At 46.6% G+C, this 20,441-nt stretch overlaps 2 protein-coding genes across 2 annotated transcripts; one reads left to right on the forward strand and one right to left on the reverse strand.

Moving 5' to 3' along the window:
- Positions 1-584: 584 nt before the first annotated feature.
- Positions 585-8,852, forward strand: LOC142560305 (inactive selenide, water dikinase-like protein). The gene is made up of 8 exons (XM_075672301.1): positions 585-737; positions 856-1,172; positions 2,043-2,146; positions 3,405-3,554; positions 4,084-4,196; positions 5,319-5,512; positions 6,463-6,675; positions 8,113-8,852. The coding sequence occupies exons 3-8, from the start codon at positions 2,051-2,053 to the stop codon at positions 8,295-8,297; spliced, it is 951 nt and encodes a 316-aa protein (XP_075528416.1). The 5' UTR covers positions 585-737; positions 856-1,172; positions 2,043-2,050; the 3' UTR covers positions 8,298-8,852.
- Positions 8,853-9,547: 695 nt separating this feature from the next.
- Positions 9,548-17,589, reverse strand: LOC142559485 (chitinase-like protein 3). The gene is made up of 6 exons (XM_075671078.1): positions 17,152-17,589; positions 15,613-15,707; positions 14,905-14,992; positions 13,268-13,453; positions 11,086-11,214; positions 9,548-10,212 (listed from the first exon to the last, which is right to left on the reverse strand). The coding sequence occupies exons 1-6, from the start codon at positions 17,467-17,469 to the stop codon at positions 9,952-9,954; spliced, it is 1,077 nt and encodes a 358-aa protein (XP_075527193.1). The 5' UTR covers positions 17,470-17,589; the 3' UTR covers positions 9,548-9,951.
- Between the last annotated feature and the right edge of the window lie 2,852 nt (positions 17,590-20,441).

Consider the following 20,441-nt stretch of genomic DNA (forward strand, 5'->3'; position numbering starts at 1 on the left):
TGATTCGCGCAGGGAACTGACCACTGCGCTTTCGTCATGTATTGTTTTTGCTACAACAGAAGTGCTTCGAAAACTACAACGATCACTGTCACCAGCCCACTAGGTTACCTGCTTCAAGTACCTTTCTCGCAAATTTCACCATGTCACGATAACGCTGCCGTCACAAGGAGCTTCGCTATCAGTCGAGCAGACGCAGTGTTGTAATGGTCGTCTACTTTCCAGTAAGTTTATCTCTCAAGGAGCTTGCGGCGGCTCTTTATCTTACCCGCCGATTTTCGGAAACTGTCAACGTATTTAGGGGCAACACTCACACAAACCTTCACAATGTTTCAAAATATTGCCGCTGCTTCAACTTTAGCGCTGCAATACTTAGCGAGTACTTTTTGCTTATAATAGTATTTTTTTTTTGGTGCAATAATAAGCTAAAACCACAATTAACTTGCCACTGTATGTATTTATAACTTAAGTGAGAGCAATAGACACTTTTGTTTTTCATACTGGCTTTCTTTTATTTCATGTTCACAACATGCAACAAAAATTGCAAAGTAGCCCCTAGAGGGCGACAAGGCGACTAAGCAAAATAGTTCCGCGCGCGTGTGTAGGTCGAGTAGGTGCACTATTATGTTAGAGGGCTTGCAAAGAAAGTTGCGGAACAAGTTGGGGACAGCGCTCATGAACGCAGCGTTTCTAGGTCGATATTGGAGCTGCGGCCGGCAGTTGCTCAGAAACTCCGGCAGGCAAGTGAACCTTTGCAACGTGCTGCGCGAGACGCTTTGCGGCTGCGACCCGATCCTACTAGCTGTATGCGGACGTGCATTGATTGAATGCCATTTATTCCTCTCGCCTTTCATGTAGGGTTGAAAGGAGATCGCCGCCCGTGGCTCGGAATCTGGCTGGTCGTCCCTCGACGATGAGCGGTGACAGTGGTGTCAGTGCTGCCGGCGGGCGTTATGTGGTTCGACGGGGCGCGAGTGGCTCGGTGGTCACATACCGGCCGTTCGACAACGCCGAGCACGGACTGGAGCCGGAGTTTCGGCTCCTGGGCCTGGCCGACATGAAAGGATGAGGTTGCAAGGTTCCCCAGGGTGTGCTCAACAAGCTGCTCAATTCGCTGAGGGGAGACAGCGGAGCGCAGCAGACCGTGTCGCACCACCCCGAGGGAACCCAGATCGGTGCGTGCGTTTGTGTGTGGCCGTGTTTGTGCAGTTACCACGGGACATCGTCGCATGTATTTGCGCGTTGCTCACTGAAATTCGCCTCGCACTTCGACTTGAACCACCACTGAACCATGCCGAATCATGCGCGCAGCCACGAAATCTATTGGCATGAAACTTCCAGAAGGAGTGATACTTCAAAGAAGTTGTGATCCCCACACACATCCACAACTTCTTTGATGTGAAACTCCTTTAGAAAATGCACCGGTACGACATTCAAGGACCGTCATGAGTGTGGGTGTTGGGCAAAGTGGTTTCATCTCTGGATATGATAGCATTAATGACCCAAGATAGGAATGTGTAGATGATCTTGCATGCAACAGTTAAAAAAAAAAGGGCACCTTGCTAACAGCAATGTGAGAATTAAGGTGATGATTTAGATCTTGTATGGTTTTCACCATTAGTACCTCCAGTAGGCGCACATTGCAGCGTACTTCAGAATTGTACCATTAAAGTTCTTGTGGTGCTTACTAGCTCAAGAACTTAATAGTATGCCACAATCTACATGCGAGAATACATCCCCAGTATACTGGATTAGCGTCTTGTGCGGGACAGAGCATACTTTAATCTGCCATCTTGATTCAGGAAACTGACATGGCATTGCCTCTCAGGAGCAGGACTGCCTTATTTTTCACTGCATTGTTGTTACAAATTAGTCTCAGTTACTTTTTATGAGCATTTCACAATCTTAGGTTAAGCAAGCAGCACAGATGGTAATGACTGGTCCACTATTAAATTTCCTTGCCATCTTTTATGCTTACTCAGTGCCACTTCTGTGCATATTTTACATCACCGTAGACCTGAATACTGTTTCAACTTCTCTTGCAGATATTGGCATGGATTCCAGTGTTGTCCCTCTTGGAGACTCTGGGTTTTCCTTGGTTCAAACTATAGACTATTTCTATCCATCTGTTGAAGATCCTTACATAGCTGTAAGTTTTACATAACACAGGCCTACCACAATGCACTACGATTTACTTTTTCATTGCATTGCTACCACACCTACCAGGTGCACAAGGTATCTGAGGACAGGGCTTTGAACCGCCACGGGCATTAGCATTCTCGTTATGTCTAGGCACTTATACACCAACCCCTCTGTCACCTATCTAGAAAATTTATTCCGGAGTATCGGCTTTCACTTTACACTGTAGATGATGCAATACATTGTCGTAGTTGCCTTGCACACCAACCAGAGCAGCTTGGAGATCACCTCCTTAAATGTCGCGAAATGGTTTGTTTTCTGGTCGAGACAAGAATTTTTGGCCAATTATCATCTGCCGCAAAGACAATTAAGTACTACCAGTGGTCAGATGTCAATCGGACAGTTAAATTTCTCCAGCACGTGGAAGTCATGATGAGGGAGAACACTGGAACGCTGACTTTGGCCACTGACAATCAATGGGAGCTTCCAGGTGGTTGAATAAAAAAATCAAGCTTCCTGTGCATTATTTTATTAGGTGCCTCTCCTAAGTTATGGATTTGCTCGATCCCACAATGCCTGTGTCAACCAAGAGCGTCAGGTTGTGAACTTAAGCGACCACATCACCCTCAATATGGCCTCCTAGTTCCGAATATCTAAACCTGTAGAGCGCTATGTATGCTGGGTGTCATTGAGAGGAAGTCTAACCAATAGCCACACAATGATAAAACTCGCTAAAGCCTGCTATTTTGGAAGCACTGTGTAACATCATCACACACTATCTGATATAAGTGTATAGATATTATCGAAGCCGAATTCAGCCAATAACTGAGGCTGAAGATGGTTTTATTTAAGCCTTGTAGAAAAGCAGCAAGAAAAACAATGAAAAAATATTTGGAACGAGTGTACCCATTCTAGTCTGAAATATTGATGTTATTCTTGAAGTCGTCATTACGTCCTCAAATACCTTGAATACACGGTATACAAACTGCTTGTTTTACTTCACCTATGTAGCTGCTCTATTGGTGTGTGTAGGATTACTAAGCACCATGCATTGCTTGTAAGTGCATGTTGGCATTAGCCAAGGGAGTATGACTGAATATCTTGGCTGATAACTTTCTTCAGCTCTGCTTGATTTTTCCAATCATACCTTATTCCAATTAAATTTTTGCTATCACTTATTTGCATCTGGCCATACTGTAAGCAGTTGCTCAAGAAACAAAGCAATGGCTCTTATAATGCATGCAACGTTCTCGTTCCCTATGTCACAGGGCAAGATAGCGTGTGCCAATGTGCTGTCTGACCTTTATGCTCTCGGAGTAACTCGGTGCGACAACATGCTGATGGTGATGGCTGTGAGCACCAAGCTTACTGAAAAACAGAGGGACATTGTTGTACCTCTCCTCATCAAGGGAATCAAGGTATAGTAGCACGGTTATGTTTAAAGATTCAAAGTTTTCATGCAGCCAAATTTAGTCATGGACTTGAGAACAGGTTTTGATATCGAAGCAACGGTTACATGATTGTTCCATGCCGAATTGCAGAGGTTCCATGCCGAATTGCAAATTTAATTTGCTTTGGTGCCTTTCTACTGAGTTTGGCAATATTTTAACTGTGATTCTATTCGTTTAATGTTATCCACTGTTCACGACAGGGTGATTCCAATGATAACTTGATAAAGTGCTGCTCGGACCATTGATAAAGCATTGTAATATAATTGTTAATTATACCAGCCCAAAATGTCTTTCTTTATGTACATGCTAGGTAAAATTCGGCCCGCATTTAGGTCCTTTAATACTTGGTTTCCTATTTATGATTTACTGTTAGATTGTGTTGAGACTTCTTAATTCACACACTGTTTGGTTCATTTGCATAATTTCAGGGCGGGTGCTTATCATGGAGTTTGGACTGTGGTGGTGTTTCAGGTTGAATCCCTTTTTTCCTCCTTAGGACTTGGCTGAAGAAGCGGGCACTAGGGTCACAGGAGGTCAGACAGTGCTCAATCCGTGGCCCATGATTGGTGGTGTGGCATCAGCAGTCTGCAGAGAGTCTGAGATTATCTCGTGAGTGCATTCTTTGAACACTTTGTACTCTTTCAATCTATGTAAGCTGGGCATCCTGCTCTGCATAAGGAAGTGTGGGGACGTTTGCTGTGCCAGTTGACCTAGCTGTAAGGCCAATTAGAATGAAATCACTACTTTACAGGTAAAACACAAGAGCAAATATATAAAAGCATACTGGCGTGCCACAGGGATCTCGTAATAAATTCACCAGGTAATCTGGTAAAGCATTCAAGATCAGACAAATGTGAACTTGGAACTTGTGGGAAAGTGCTCCGCCTTTTGTTTACCTGATATTCCAGAATTGCTTGTTGAACTAACTTGTCTATAGAATCTGTGTCTTGCAAAGCACCATAAGAAGATGATCGACCCAAAAAGAAGTGGCACTAGGCACTAGAAATGTATACGGATGTCTTGTGTATTATTTCTGAGGCCTTTGTTTTCTCACAGCACCTCACAAATCATGGACTTTGCACAAGACCACAGAATTCAGTCAACATATTTTTGATTCTGCTTTTTTATTACGTTGGTATGGTGAGGTGAAATATTTTTCAGTGTGTCCAGTGTTTCCTTATCATATGTGCTTGCTGCTGCTGTCTTATCCTTTTACATTCGTGTATGCATGACCCCCTTTGGACAACATGCCTCCTGTTGTGTGATTAAAGCAAACTGTTGGGTATGGTAGCATGTTTTATTGTCTTAAGATTATTTTTCTTAAATTTCTGTGATGTAAAGGTCTTGTAAAAGCAAGCCTTAATACACAAGATTACTGTTACTCCATTCTTACCAAGAGAAAAGAAATATATGTGTACGGATGTGTATGGTCTTATATATATGTGTGTAATATATACTATAGTTATTATGTTTCATCGCTTCTTTCCGTAGGCTCCTGTTTCATCGCTGATTAACATTTAATTTGTTACTCTCCTGAATTTGTTCGATGTATTATTGTCCTCTGAACTCTGCCCATAATGCTGTATATACCTTGTCATGGCTGCCTGACCTCCTTCAGGCTGTCTCACAACAGCTTTTTAGCCTAGGTAACCAGCCGGACCATTTCTGGTAAATAAAGTAAAATTGGATATGAATGACCATTGAATAACTGGAATTTGAATTCTTCTACAGGCCAGACAATGCTCAAGCAGGAGATGTGCTGGTGTTGACCAAACCTTTGGGCACCCAGGTAGCTGTGAATGCCCATCAGTGGCTTGAGAAGCCGGAACGTCGCGCTCAACTAGACAAGGCCGGCATCACCGAAGATGATGTTCGAAGAGTCTATTTTCGAGCAATGGACTGCATGGCACGCCTCAATCTTACTGGTTTGTCCTCATTGGTTTATTCAGATCAGCGTTTTGTTTGCCTGTCTTCCTCTTGTGCAGTTTAAGCACAAATTTCTGTTATGTTACTCATAGCCAAGCCATATTTCAATGATATGCTGTCTGGGAAGTCAGGCAACATAGCAGTGTTTGATTTCGTTGCTTTCAACCTTGTGGCTTCTCAGCAACTGTTCATTTACTGAGAAGCGGCAGGAACTGAAATTTTGCTTTTGGCTATTTGCGAATCTGTGCCTCAAACATTCAGTGCATAAGCAAATACCTAGGCACTTCACAAAAAAACTATAGAATCGCAGATTCATCATTGTGCAGTTATTCACTTACAGCTTCTTGGTGGTTTGGAGGAAAGTCATAAGATTTTCTCACGATGTAGCCCTGTTGGCTAGCTTCTCTTGAAAGCACTTCATCTTCATTCACCAACACTAGCTGCAAGTGGTGTAATTATTTTAGATTCGGTTTAAGAATGCAAAGACCATCATGAACGTGTGGTGGCCAATCCACTTTTAATCACCTTGTCTAGAATGTTTCTCAGAGGTACACGCACAGCTTCATAATTGCTGAGAAAAGGAGCGATTGTTCATAAAGCACTGCAGTGGCAACTGGGGCTATGGCTGCTTACGACAAACAGTGAGAACTCGATGGGTAAGAGATAGTTGCAATGTTATCATGCAACCAGGAAGGAGAATGAGGCTTGCGACTGTCATGGCATCACCTCCACTCAGCTTTGTTTCAGCTAGCAGCCTGATATGAGTTACCTTAAAAAGTATTGCTAGTTTGTTGCATTACAAGATTGATCAGTACCCTGGTAACATCGTACAGTGGTGCCCCTATGGTGCCCGCCTAAGCATACATCGCAAAGTTCACCGAAGGCATAAATGAGCCTGTACTGTAATGTGAAAGAGCCTGTACTTACGTGTGCCTTTTTGTTCATACAGGGGCACAGTTGATGCATAAACACGGGTGCCATGGGGCCACGGACGTGACTGGCTTTGGGTTGCTTGGCCATGCACAGAACTTGGTCCAAGTGCAGCAGCGTTCAGTGGGCTTTGTGATCCACACATTGCCGATCATTGCCAAGGTCCCTGCCCTGCTGGCCGCCACAGGCACCTCATTCAAGCTCATGCAGGGATACTCGGCCGAGACCTCAGGCGAGTTACTGACCTGCAACCTATTGATCTAGAATCCTTAAAGGCGTAAGGCCTATTCAGTGCCTTTTCATTACAAGAATGATTGTGTAGCACCATCATCACCACCATGTCTCATAATTGCCATCGCAAGATTGGCTTGCGAGGCACAAGCAAGAATGTGTTCTTATTGTCATTTGGGTTAGATTTCACAGCTGCTGCTCTTCCTGAATAAAAGTAAGAATGGCAGCACACCATGTCGGCCGACACCGTATTGTCCTTACAGTTGTAATAAATTAGTGAATGAATAAACCATTTACTTGGTCAGAATGGCTTGTTCGCAAGTTGGGAAAGAGGTAGCCGGAACATAAAGAAAAATATGGTGGAGGGTCGTGTCACTCAGAACACGAGACGGGGGAAGGGGTGGGGGTTACCAGCCATGCAGTGTTAATTTATTCATAGAAAGTGTGTCTCTGACAAGTTCATAGAGGGTTGTAATGAAAATTGCTGAATCTAAGCCACTGGGGTAAAATGAAAATGTTTTGTTGCGTGATAACTACGGATCGCACAGAAAGAAAGCTGCATGAACAGCTCTTTCAGCTTCCCGAGAAAAGTTGTGCCGTAAGAGGAGGTTTTCTGTACGATACCGGTTCCCCACTGTGAAAAGTGCCAAGTGTGGCCATGCTAGTGGGAAAGCATGCACGGCATGTTACTGTTGGCAGAACACAAATTGCCAAAACTGGTGAGCAGCATTGTTTTCTTGCTGCCCAGCAAATGGGTCCTGGATATGTATGTTCCAGCTTCCCTTGTGGCACTGTCCACGTAGACCAAGGAAAAGCAGCCTATTCAGTCATGCAGGCATGTAAGTGCTGCATAGAACTGGCAGCCTGCCCTTGCTCTGCGAGAAATCATTGTAAGGCTCAATGAGCAGAATGTGTGAGCACCAAAGCTATCATGTAACTGCAATGGAGATGAGAGATGTCAGCCAGTGCGAAAATGCAAACATTGGTGCATTTTCATGCAAGCAACTCCCTGTGTATGCCTTGATGCCAATGTGGCATACTGCTACAGTGAACAGATCCAACACAAGCCTTTCATTCATGCTTGCAGCTTTGTTATCATTTGCTCTTCCAAGCACATAATTATACTCCAGGCTCACGTTTTTAAACCCTACGTCAAGGTAATGTTCATGACGCCAGGTTTGGCATTTTGAGACCAACTTTCCAATATCTAATTAAGATAACTGAAGTGTTTCTTGACCGTTGTAGTACATGCTAAATGTCATCCTGTCATGTGCAAGAAATGTATGCTAGTGTTTATGTGTGTCAGTACTCCTTTAAGGGCACTTTGTCATTGACTAATAAGTCTCCCGTGCCACCAATGCTTTGTTCTTGTGGACGTTGATAGCAGTCTTGATACATGTCACGTCATTGTTGGATGCTTTCATGTCTCCATACCCAGGTGGACTACTCATGTGCCTACCAAAAGAGAACGCTCAAGCGTACTGTGCAGAAATCGAGCAGCTCGAGGGTTATTCAGCTTGGATCATCGGCGATGTTGTTGAAGGGGAACGAGTGGCAAGGCTGACGGACTCTCTACGTGTGATTGAAGTGCCTTCAGCTGACAAAGAATCTGAGTTGTGGTAGCATTGACTTAGTGGGTATAGGGGATCGGTAAGCATTATCAGAGCAGTAGGTGTTCAGAGGGCCTGGAGACAAATATCCAATGTGCAGAGCTTTTGAAGTGCAGTTAGTGATGCGTAGCAGCAGACTTAGTGAAGCTTACGCATTTAGTATAAAATTGCATAATGCATGTAAACAAGCTGTGACAGTTTTAATACTGCAGAGTATCAGTATGAAAGCCAGCTAAAGCTTTTAGCAAGCATTGTTTTCATTAAATGCAAATATTGTTTTTGATAGATGCACAGTTAATTTCTATATTAGTCCATTGTGATTGTAGTCTTTGCAGACATTCCTTTTTGTCTTTATGTAGAACATTTCTTGTTTTGTGCCTCGGTGATAGAGGTTTTGTTCAAGAAGGAAACAGTGGCTGTTCCCAAGAGAGACCTTTATGAATCTACACCCGTCAAATAATGTAGGCGGTGTGGAGGATGGCTCGTCTCCAATGGGCATCTCCCACAGCCCGTTGTTACTTGTTCAACCACTTGTCATGCACTGTGAATAAAATATTTTTGCATGTTTCTTGGTTTTCTCTGCATTGTGATTGTGCAGTCAGCCGACAGACATGGCCGAGTATCCAGATTACCAGCAGCACAACCCCATCAATGGTGCTGGGAAAAGGCCATCTAATATTTTCTGCATAGCACAAAACTTGTCCTGGTTCAAGGCCAGTACCAAGTATGTTTCTTGTAACTGGCAAATTGACCTGATTTGGTAAAGGCAATGAAAAAGCCAACAAGTAATGCAGCTTTTGCACAAGCTTTTGGTGAACACCAGCAGTAGCTGTAATGGCTACAGTGCGACTACAGTGTTCTATGTGCATTAAGAGTAAATGTATATATTTGACCTTGAGTAATAAAGGGGATTACCTATGAAAGATCATGGAATCAAATCCCATTTTGTACACAGCAAGCAATGCTGTGGAGGCCAGCAAGACTTCTTGCAGTAGCTGCGTTTGCACTGCAATTATGCGAAATTGTTTTTTTTATTTTGCTTTGGTAAGAAATGAAAAAAAAAAATATTTTTATCCTTAAAAACACTGTGTTATATGGTCGGTAAATCGCTGTTTTAGATTCTTTTGCTTTTCGTTTTCCTTATCGGGTTTTTCATTTGCAGCCCATCATGGCAGCCTCACGCATAGGCTCACACGAGCATGCGCGACCACTTAACTTCATCACGAAACAGACAGATATATGTGTATTTTAATTACCGAGTTTCTTGCGTAGTCCGTAGCTTCCACATCATTAATTTAGTGTCGCTGCTCGTTTGCTTATGTCAATCGCTGCTTACTTACATATTCCAAGATCATAAGCTGTTTCAGAGCATTTTGCGAGTAAGAAGTTTCATGGATACGTCGGGCATTGTATTCATCTGCTGTCTTGTCGTGACAATGAGCAACTGCTCCAAATGCCGCATTAAGCTATCTCTTGCCAACGCGGCGACAGCTTTGGATTAAAACATAGTTTGTGTGGCATAAGTCGTAGTACGCCATAGTTTCGTTTTAATTCATGCACATTCTTCGCACGTGTTTTCTTGCCCGGAAGCACTCGCAATAAACGTGGGCGATTTCCCGGCAGCCCCGCGCTTGGAGGCGTTAGGCTTAGCGACGTCCGCGTTAGGCTTAGCGACGTCCGCCAGGTGTAGCGGACGTCAGACGTTCCCCGCGGTCCCCTTGCTGTGCCCCGGCGACGCGAGTGGTCGCCGCCTGCGGAGGCAGGCTGAGGTTGGCCGACAGCCGCTTGATTGGCCGGTCAAGTTCGTTGAGCGCGTTGTGCAGCTGACCGAGCAGCACGTTGCGCTGACCGCAGTCGCCGTTGTAATCGTCCATGTCGACGGTCACCACGGCGATGCCGCCCATGCGCATGCGCTTGGCGAACAGCACCTGCGGTGATATATCGCCGGCGCGGAAGAAACTTGCGCGATGCTCCCGTTAATGTATGCTCCTTCCTCCCTCTCATCTTTGGCGAAAAAAAAGAAACCCTTTTGTGGCAGAATTTTATCATGAGCTTTCCATAAGTTCTTGTCTTGTGGGAATTCTCGTATTCGAAAGGCTCATATAGTAGTATTCGTAGCGTAATATATATATATATATATATATATATATATATATATATAAACACCGGCGATGTCGTATGCAGTGCTTGCTACGCAACTTCAAAACTGTCCCTGCGTATGTGCGTAACAGGCTAAAAGCAGCTCGTTGAATTAAGCTGGGCTTCTCCGCAACAAGATACTTTTGTGAGGAGCAGCCCACTCCTCTCATTGCCTTCGATGTACAAACGACAGTTTGTACATTGGAAGCGCTTATGTGCACCTATCTATGGCACGTTACCACGACTAAGCGGTTATAATAAAGTAAATAAATTGTTATGAGAATGCCGTGTGTTCTATTCATGCACTAAGTTTGTCGCTTAATTACTATGCCCTAGCTGTGAGACGATTTGATTGTAGTTGCGTAAAACATAACTATGCAGCGACTGTCACATGTTGGTTGACTAAATTGTTGCTGTTGATTGTTGCTAAATTGATTGGTTAGGTTTAACGCCGCAGTTTCTTCAGCCTGACGGGTTTGTTTACAGTGCACCAATAGCTATAGGCACACGAGCTACGTACGTGTTTGCATTCCGCCCCGATCGGAATGCTGTCGGGAAGCGAACCCGCGACTTCATTCTCACGATCCGAACGACCGACGAACTACGTCGCGGCGGCTAACGTAGCCGCCAACTTAGAGGCTATAGAGCATGCAGGACCACACCTTGTTGAGAATGGTGGCTTTGTTGTCGTATCCAATCCACTGTCCCTTGTCTCTGTTGACGGCGACCTTGCAGTCGGCTTCCTTGTCGTACAGCGAGACCCACAGGTCGGAGCTGAACTCTAGGCATATCTGAAAAGCGTGCGTTTTATTGAGGCGGAGCGAACATCTTTTTCAACCCTGTAATGCCGAAACACAGTTCCAGATCAAGAAAAGTCGGAGTTCACATATTTATTTCTGGCCATGGCAAGTACGTATACATTTGTACAAAATGGCAATGAAATGTTATTCGAGTGAGAATTACCTTATTAGTATAGTAATTGCTTGATTAGTTAGTCATATTTTTAGTCTCTCCCAGGCTGAATTGAACCACCTTAGCATATTAAAAACGAAACTATAGACCTTGCGCTGTTTTCCGCGAATAAATCGGCATTTTGAGGCATTCAAATCAGCGTAGCGTACACGTGTTACGTTGGACATTACATGGCCAACCTTGAAACGTCGCCAGTTACGAAACTTTCGACCCCATCGACTCTCTCACGCACTGCCGTACAGCACGGAAAGAGCGCTAACACTTTCCGTAGCGCATTCTGGAGACAGGCATTTGCAAATTGGGGCTAGTCACGGGGCTGTCTGCTAAATGAGACGTCATCCTAATTATACGGCAAGACTTCAATTATGCAATCGTACCATGCACCACGAACTGAGTAATTAAGAAGCCAACGCGTGGAACTTGTTGGCACACGGAACTTTGTTATTTATAATGCAGTGATTGCCCACGTCTTCAAATTATCTACGTCACGAGGCATTGCTTCGATATGTGTCGCCAGGCGCTTCAGAAAAAAAAAAAAAAAATCCAACCGTATCTGCATGCGGTTGCAACCGTATCTACGACCATAAAACTGAAGAACCGACACAGGCGGACTTCTCCATAAAAGATCTCACATTGCGGCGAAGCCACCTTCAAGTTATCGGAGGTATTCGTATAACATGCTTATCATTTTCTCTCTCTCTCTCTCTGTCTCTCTCTCTCTCTCTCTCTCTCTCTCTCTCTCTTTTTTTTTTTTTTTTGCAAGCTCAGCATTTTTGTATCGATGCGTTTTCGGATGCTATTCCTGTTCGCGCTTCGACAGTGGTCAGAGCGAAGGTCCGCCCGCGTTATCAATGGAATCAGCGTGCTGCAAACTGTGGATGATAAGAGTGACACAAAATGGAGTGGACGGAATCGCTGCAACATAGCGTCCGTGGAACCCTCTGGTTCTATAAACATATATAGGGTAAATGGTTGTCTCCCTTTCCCTTTCTTAGACAAATAAACTAACGAAACCCGAGTAGACAAGCCGTCAAAAAAAAAAAAAAAAACACAGCAACGTCATAACGTGAGGCGGAAAGTTGAGGGCTGCAGGTTGCTCAATGAATACCCGAGAACACTGACTCCCGAACTGTTACTAATTAACCCACCACTGGATTTAGCCATTAAGCCGGCGATATGCTTCAGAAGGAAAATAATAAAATTTAGTGGCGCTCTCTCATCGACAACCCAATGAACTGAAACTTGGAGGATAAGGAAGGCACTTGGAAGGCAGCCAAGGACCGCTCAGCGAGCGCGGGAACGGCCGGAGCTAGAGGTGAAAGGCGTGACGTAACTATACGGAAAGAGCGCAGGCAGTACGAGTTTAGAGGTCAAAACTGGAGTAGGTAATGTTGCAAGATTAGGAAGTGGAGTTTGAACCCTTAAAACAGTTAAATTTTGGCCTAGAGAAGCAGAGCGAGAAAAAAAATTTGCGCACAAAACAGACAAGGACGTAGAGAACACATCACGAGCGTTCGAGTTGTATTATCTTCCCTGCATCTGTCTGTTCTTTTTCTTCTCTCTCTGCGCTTTTTCTTTTGTTCACATGAATCAACACCAACTTCCTCAGTTCACTCTTATTACCAGAGTTGGTGTCACGGTAAGAGAATCGCAGTCGGCAGAGGATTAAGCAAAGTGACGAGATCAGTACATTTGACGCTATAGTATCAAGGACACTGTCGGTCGACGCACGAAGCTTGTAAACGGGCATCGACTGGAGAGTCCTCCGCCCTCCTGCAGCGGGCATTAGAATAAGTTGACGATGGTGGTGGTCGTCAAGATCACGATCAATGCGGCCGCGTCCACGAAGATGATAGGAAGGTGGGCACGCACCTCGAAATAGGCGAGTAGACCCCGCTCGTCGGTGAACGGTCCCGGAGGCGCGGGACCCCGGACGGCGGCGTGCAGCTCGTACCGCGCGCTATTCCGCAGCCGGTAGGCGTAACCGAACAGCGGCAACGCCAGGGCCACCCGTTGTCGCGAGCGTAGCTCTCCCAGAAACGCCTCGCACGCCTCCACCTGCACAACGCGCCGATATCGGGAGGACGAGGTTATAGTGCAGCGTAAACGTATACTAGCTGTAGCGCAGAAGTATACCGGATGATCGGAGTTATAGACGAGCTATAGCAAAGAAACAGGGCTGGTGGCGACCTGTTTTTGACGGCGTGGTCTAGCCGTATGCGTGTGAGAAACGTTCATGTATTGCACTCTTCGCTTCGAAAAAGAAAAGAACAAGAAGAAGAACACTGGGCAAATTTTACTTTCGCAACGATTATACCGTCATCAAATGGTTTTAACACCATGGAGAGTGGAATGCAGTCATGCGCTCGAACACAGCGTGTAGACGTCGTCATCATACTAACGTCACGTCTAGGCGTATCACGCTGCGGTGCGTTGACACGTTCATTGCTATCCCTAATGTCAAGCTACAAGAACAGACACAGCGCAACAAACTCCTTTTTGGAAGTATAAATGCTTGTCCCGCATATGAATCAATTTTCGACAATTTTCGTACTTCCTGATGGAAGTATTCAGTCGCCCACACTTGTGTGTCTGCAGAGCGTTAGATCGGCATGCGCTGCGACGCGAAGAAATCGATATCTGTGTGCACCGCATGCTGGCGAGTTTGAGATACAATGTCTGTGACCAGCGGTAACCACAATGTTGCTCGGGCAACGCTGCATTCCGCCCCGCACTTCGAACCTGTACCGGCTGCATCGACTGTGTTATTACTCTATCTTAGCTATGCAGCCGAGTGCTCGGCCACTCTAGACAGAATTCGTGGGGACGACCGTACGTTCGCACAGTGTACTATAGTGGAATTCCAGGGTGACCCATGGGTAAATGCAAGAACTCTCGGAAATGGAGTTAGATACGAATCAAACGCAAACGCACGAAAACGCCACGTGCGCGAACGTTCATGCACTTTGGCGTATCGAGACGTCCACGCGCTGCGCCTTCTGGTAAGAAGAAAAAGCACAGAAGAAAGACGCGAGAACGCACCCCAGAATTCAGACATGCTGCGATGTCTGCCTACTCCCGTCTCACAAACTCTATACGCAATATACGAGAACCGCAGAAGGGCTCGTCCATTGTCGGCCTCCCTGCACCTCAGTGTGGCATGGCCGGTGAATATATAGGGACCACTGAAGGATCACAGGCACACAAATGGGCAAGCCCTCAACCTTGCTCGGAAACACGCAGTCAGCGGTTCTTTGTTCCCGATTGGCTGAACAGGACTCGTAGCTATGGTTACTTCTGCGCAGCGTTCGGGGAGGTGGCGCAAAGCTCTCATTCTCGTCTGTTCGGGTCACAGTCTGCAGTGACTGGCGTTAACTGTGCGTGATTGCGCGGTTGCTCGCCAGCAGAATGCGGCAGACGCATGCTTGATGCTTGCGCGCGTGAGACGCGCATGTGTAGCTGCTTCATTACAGTGGACGGATCGAGCGACAACGGTTTTCGCCTCTTACCAGGTCTTCCTTGAAGATGATCGGCGGTACGGCGGTCTTGGGGGCGTCCTCCTTGGAGTACGCGTGCACGATCAGCAGGTCGCTCAAGCTGCAAAGGAAGGCAGCTATGCGGTAGAAGCAGAAACTACGTGCAGCGTACTTGCAATTAACGCATTTGCGGTGAATCGCGGCAGGGCAAATCGGAGGGACTTGGAGTGTTTTAGGATAAACTCCACCGTTGCGACAGACTGTACGCTCCTGACCAGATCCGTGTTCTATGTCTATTGGCCCACCAAGAAAGATGCCGATCCAAAGACTCCTCTTATAGATCTTCCAGAATTCCCACGCATACAACTAGATTACAACTACACGCAACTAGAGAGGATCCTGTCTGCATCATCTTTACACACAACAGCCCCGCAGTGCCATTTTATTTCCAGTTTAATCTTAAGGAACTATGGTGAAAGCATGCATGCTCAAGGGAGGTATAACTTCAAATGTTCATCCCGTGCCTCGTGCGGGAATGCGAAGGAGTCGGGACATTCCGGGATGCGTACCGGCCTAACGAGGCGACATCGTTTTGAGGACTGGGTTGGACCACGGGCTTAGCGTCAAAGCAACACTTAACTCGCTACAGAAGCTTCGCGTGGGCTGGAGATTTCTGAAGCCACGGTGAATTAAGGCACGGAATATGTGCGCAGTGTCAACGGCACCAGCGCGAGTTCATACCCGTGCAGGGCTTCCACGTCGTACGAAGGCCCCCACTTCATATGGACGCTGACTAGGGTCAGCATGCGGACCTTCTTCATCGCGATACGCATCGCCTGCACAGGCAAAACAGAAGACAATAGGTGAATGACCAAATGAAAAAAAAGAAGAGAAAACGAAACTATACATCCATGAGGACCCCCCCCCCCCTAGAAGACTTAAGCAACTCTTAGCCCGTACCAAAAACAGAGCCAGCTGTTAGAGCAACCTGCATGGCGCGACACCCTCGAGTCATCGCCATCTCTGCGACGACAATGGCAGCGGCAGCATGACGAGGACGACACGATTACCTTCTTGTTCTCCTATTGTTCAAACCTTCTTAACAGTTTGAACAGAGGTCACACGCCGCGTAATGCCGTAGCGCGCGAGACAGAAATTGGCCTAATGAGAACATAACAGCCGACTATCTTAAAAGAAAAGGTCACTTGACTTTAGTATAAAGACAAAATATGTTTTGTTTAGTAGAATATCGATGTAGCACTATCACCTCTTTCACCCAAAAGAAATCATACACGTCGATAAGAGAACCGAAGGACGGTAGTATCGATGATAAAATAAAAGGGTTAGCTGAAGCTACAATTCTGAGTAAGTGGAAAAAGTGAAGTTCGACAAGACACGCGATGCGTAGAAGGCAACCGGTGGTCTACTACCGCTTATCTGCTCAGAATATTTCAGTGGAATAATCTGCTTGTTTTGGGCTGGTTGAATAGCTATGCAGCATGTACGCTGGTTAATGTCACGAAAAGCGATTACATAGGAACAAAATAGAAGTGATCAGATAACACGTGCGAACAAACAAACAAAGCAAGAGGCAAAAACAATATTTGCAAAAAGTCATTTAGCTGCGTTCTTTACGTACCTGTAACAAGATACGAAACCATGGAATCTAGCTATTCCCTGCACTTCCGCGGCCGTATGCGGGAAGCACAAGTTCTGCATGATTGAGTCTCTATTCCTTGCACCGCGGCTGCCCTCAGAGCGTCTCTGTGCCACACAATGCGTTCGATCTAGGACAGATGGATGGATGCTACGATCGAACGCAGGTTGCTCTGTTGAAATAGAGCGGTAGCTTGCGCCACCAAGCTCGATTTTTCTTATTTTGCCGAATGTCTTACCTATCTTAATTTTTTTTTAACGGATAATAAATTTCCCCACACTTTCTGACTCATCGTAGAGAATCCTACTTTCCTGCCACCAAACCTCCAACCGCCTTTTACTAATCTCTATATATTTTCACTTTCCGGCGATGAACTGCGCCCCCCCCCCCCCCTATCCCTGGACCCCAATGCTTCAAGGAGGTGAGCGGAACCTAAACCGACTGGCCGGGAGACATCTTCCCATTCTAACAAAACCTCGATGTCAACGCCACCTGTAATGCTGCTGCTGATGATTGTATTGATTTCAGCGCCACCTGCCACCGGAGAAGCGCGGTAACGAGGCCCCCTATGTTCGGCAGCAGTCATTCGCCAACGTCACATTCTGGCGCGTACGCGCACGCACCCTGACGAAGTCCACGTAGACGGGCTTCAGGTCGACCGGCAGCCGGTCCCAGTCCATCTCGACGCCGTCGAAGTTGAACTCGGACAGCCAGTGGCCCACGCGCTCGGCGAGCTGGGAGCGCCTGGACGGCGCCTCTGCGCCGACGGTCAGGTTGGGCACCCCGGATCCCTCCAACCGCAGGGAGAGCACGAGCTTCAGCTGCGGGTGGCTCGTCTTCAACGCGTCCATGTCTCGCACCGACTTGAGCCCTGCGACGTACGTCTGCTGTTGCACGCGGCCCCCAAGTTCTGGCTGAATCTCCGCATTCTGTGCGTTCATAGCTCACACATACGCAGGCGACGCCTGCCAACTGTCGAACTGTTCAGCCACTCTCGCCACGAGAAGAAGCTTGGTAAGCAACAGAACGGGCGAAAATTAAAGATGGGTGCCGACGCCAACCTGAAGCTCTACCAGGTCACCATGACGTCATCAATCTATTACAGCGCCTATACTTGGGTCCAGCTAATTACCGGTAAACAAGGACTACATTCCATTCGAAAAGAAATCAAACACTCAACCTGTCAAGTGTCTGCACGTATTCCTGCCCTAAAACGCGCAAACAAAACTGCCGCTCTGCACAGGCTTTCAACGCGTCTCATACGTTGTGAACTGTGCGGTACGAAAACGCTCCGATAGATCTAGCGGCGGCGGGCCGCTACAGCGATGAGTCCGGCTTCTTCCACCGTTGCTGTGCTTAATATTGATGACATCGACACGTACGTCACACCTTTCTGGCGTTTCTATTGCTCAGGCATTGTATACCACCATAGCGCTAATGTGAACAGTTGAAACCAAGTCCACCGGATCGCGATTTCTGCGACAGCGCATATGCGACCGGAATGAAAATGGACCGAAATATCTGCGGCGGTTGGCGCCGGATTCGCTAGCAATTCGCGGCATGCACGTGCGAAAACTGCATGGCGCACCGGTGTCGTCCTCGGGGAACCGCAGCTGCTGTCCGTCGGGGCTCAGCTGGGCGGTCATGTAGACGAGGTGGGTGCAGCAGTGGGCGCACAGCTTTCCCAGGTCGTAGTCCTTGGGTGCCGCCCGCAGCAGGCTGGAGGAGTTCCAGTAGCACACAACCGACGTGCGGCCGCTGCCGGTCGCGCTGACCGCTGCTGACCAGCCCGAGTCTGCGACGAACAAGGGCGAGCGGGTGTTATCAAAAGACGCGCTCGCCTCCTCTTATTTTTGCCAGCAAGGGCTTGAGAGCGACACCAGCACACCTGCGGATTCATCGGGCGTAAGCCACGGAAGTATAAGCGCCACTGAACACGTCGCTATAGAATGCCGAAGTATTCATCCAGAGGTAAATGGGCGGCTGGCCTGGCCTGCCCGAGGTGTAGGGATTGAAGATCACAGGGTAAAAACGTAAATGGGTCTGGATGGGTGACTAGGAAAGGTGACCGTAAGATTGGCGACGTGAAGGAAGGGAAGACGCACAATGAAGAGCACGTTATACTTGATACTAGTTTAGCTTATCGCATATAGAAGTCATTCGAAGATCCGTTACCGCGAGCCAGTGGATATCGTGGGTCAGAAGAGACGTCGAGGGACAGAAAGCACGAGTTTCACGACACCTGCAACAATCCTATTTTAATGTTGATGCTCGTATAATCCACCCTAATAATGGGAGTCAAGAAAGAGCTTTAGAGTCAAGGCACATTTGAGACTTAATTGACGCAATCTGTGCGGTGACCTATGCTATTGATTCTTAAGAATCCATCATGCCATCAGTGTGATTTCTTTTGAGATTACTTTGTGTTTTTTTTACTACAGTGTCAATGTTTATGGCTCGGTTTAGTGTGCTACACCTTCGTGACAGTCAGGTATCTTATACTTACGGTCGTCGAGATCATCTGAAACAGAAGATGAAGAACATCAACGGACCAGACCTCGAAATGCGCACTTCGTATTTTCGGCTTCCGCCACCCATCTAGAACTAGAGTTTAATTCTTTTGTTGAGGGCTTGGTGCTCGAATATGCATTGGAGCGCCAGCACAGAGAGAAAAAGAAAGTTATACGCCTACGTTCATGTCATCTTCCTGCATACATCTGAGCTGCGCTGCATGACATTCAAAAGATGACATCTTTCAGAACATTTCATTTTGTTCGAGAAGGTGGCCTCGATAACGAGATTTTAGTAACAGCCCACGCGCCATCGCAAGGTAATGTTCTTGTGGTCTAGATGCAAACCACCGATTTCGTCCGCTAATTATACTACTGGTGGCCTAGCCATATGCACGTGCAGCTGAAATACACGCCGACAGACGGCGGTAGCGTAGCATGGTTTTGCATCATTTTCGGTGCGCTGCAGTGCGGCACTGAAGCGTGACAAATACGTTCATACAGAGCAAACGTTGTGTGTGAGTAAAGTAAGCAAGGCCGGAGATTTTACTTCGTAAGAACTACTTTTCACTGGCCGGTCATCGTCGCTGTTAATAGCATATGTTCGACATCATAAATTGATTATAGTTTAGCCTCTGGTGGCAAGAGAAATTTTGCGAATGCGGGCATATGTTTCGGCACAGCATCTATTGCGGGCTCCGAACTGCTACGCAGATAATTCGGTGGTGCAGGAATATCAACAGCCTCGAAGATTTCTGCGACTAAAATAACGCGCATAAATCTCAGAGTCAGCACTGCGCATGCGCGGTGGTACCGCGAGTTTGTGCAAGGCACCTTACTGGTTGCCGTAACGATACCGAAGACTCCGTCCGCTTTCACGCCTATGAAGAATGAATAATTGCAAGCTTATACGTTCAGCCAACAGAAATAAGATACAAATCGCGACCGTAGCTAGGATTTCAAAAGTAGAAAAATCGTTTTTCGCCTTCGTGTTGCAGCGATACATTGCAACAGGAGGAAAACAGCGATGACGCACTAGGGAAAAAGAAAATAGAGGTTTTCACCTTCCCGTATTGACGTATTACCGCTTACGCAACGCCACGTGACACGTAGACGCGGCCGCAGCTTCGGTAGCGACGTCTAGCGACGCTTTTCCAATCACAACGCGCTTTAAATACATTTTTTTTGTTCTTGTTGCATGAATGTTCTCCTTGAAGGGGTAGAAACCACTGTACACGTTAACGAATATGCTGCTGCTGACGCCTTTACGCCTAGACACAAGCTAAGTAAAACACAGTCGGACGGTGTAGCAATATTTATATCCGTGGTCTGACAGAACTCGGAGAACTCAGCATCGCCAGATGGCGTCACCAGCGTGGCTCTTCGCGTCTACGCCTATGATA

The sequence above is a fragment of the Dermacentor variabilis genome, chromosome 10 (genome assembly GCF_050947875.1).
Source record: "Dermacentor variabilis isolate Ectoservices chromosome 10, ASM5094787v1, whole genome shotgun sequence".
NCBI lineage: Eukaryota > Metazoa > Arthropoda > Arachnida > Ixodida > Ixodidae > Dermacentor > Dermacentor variabilis.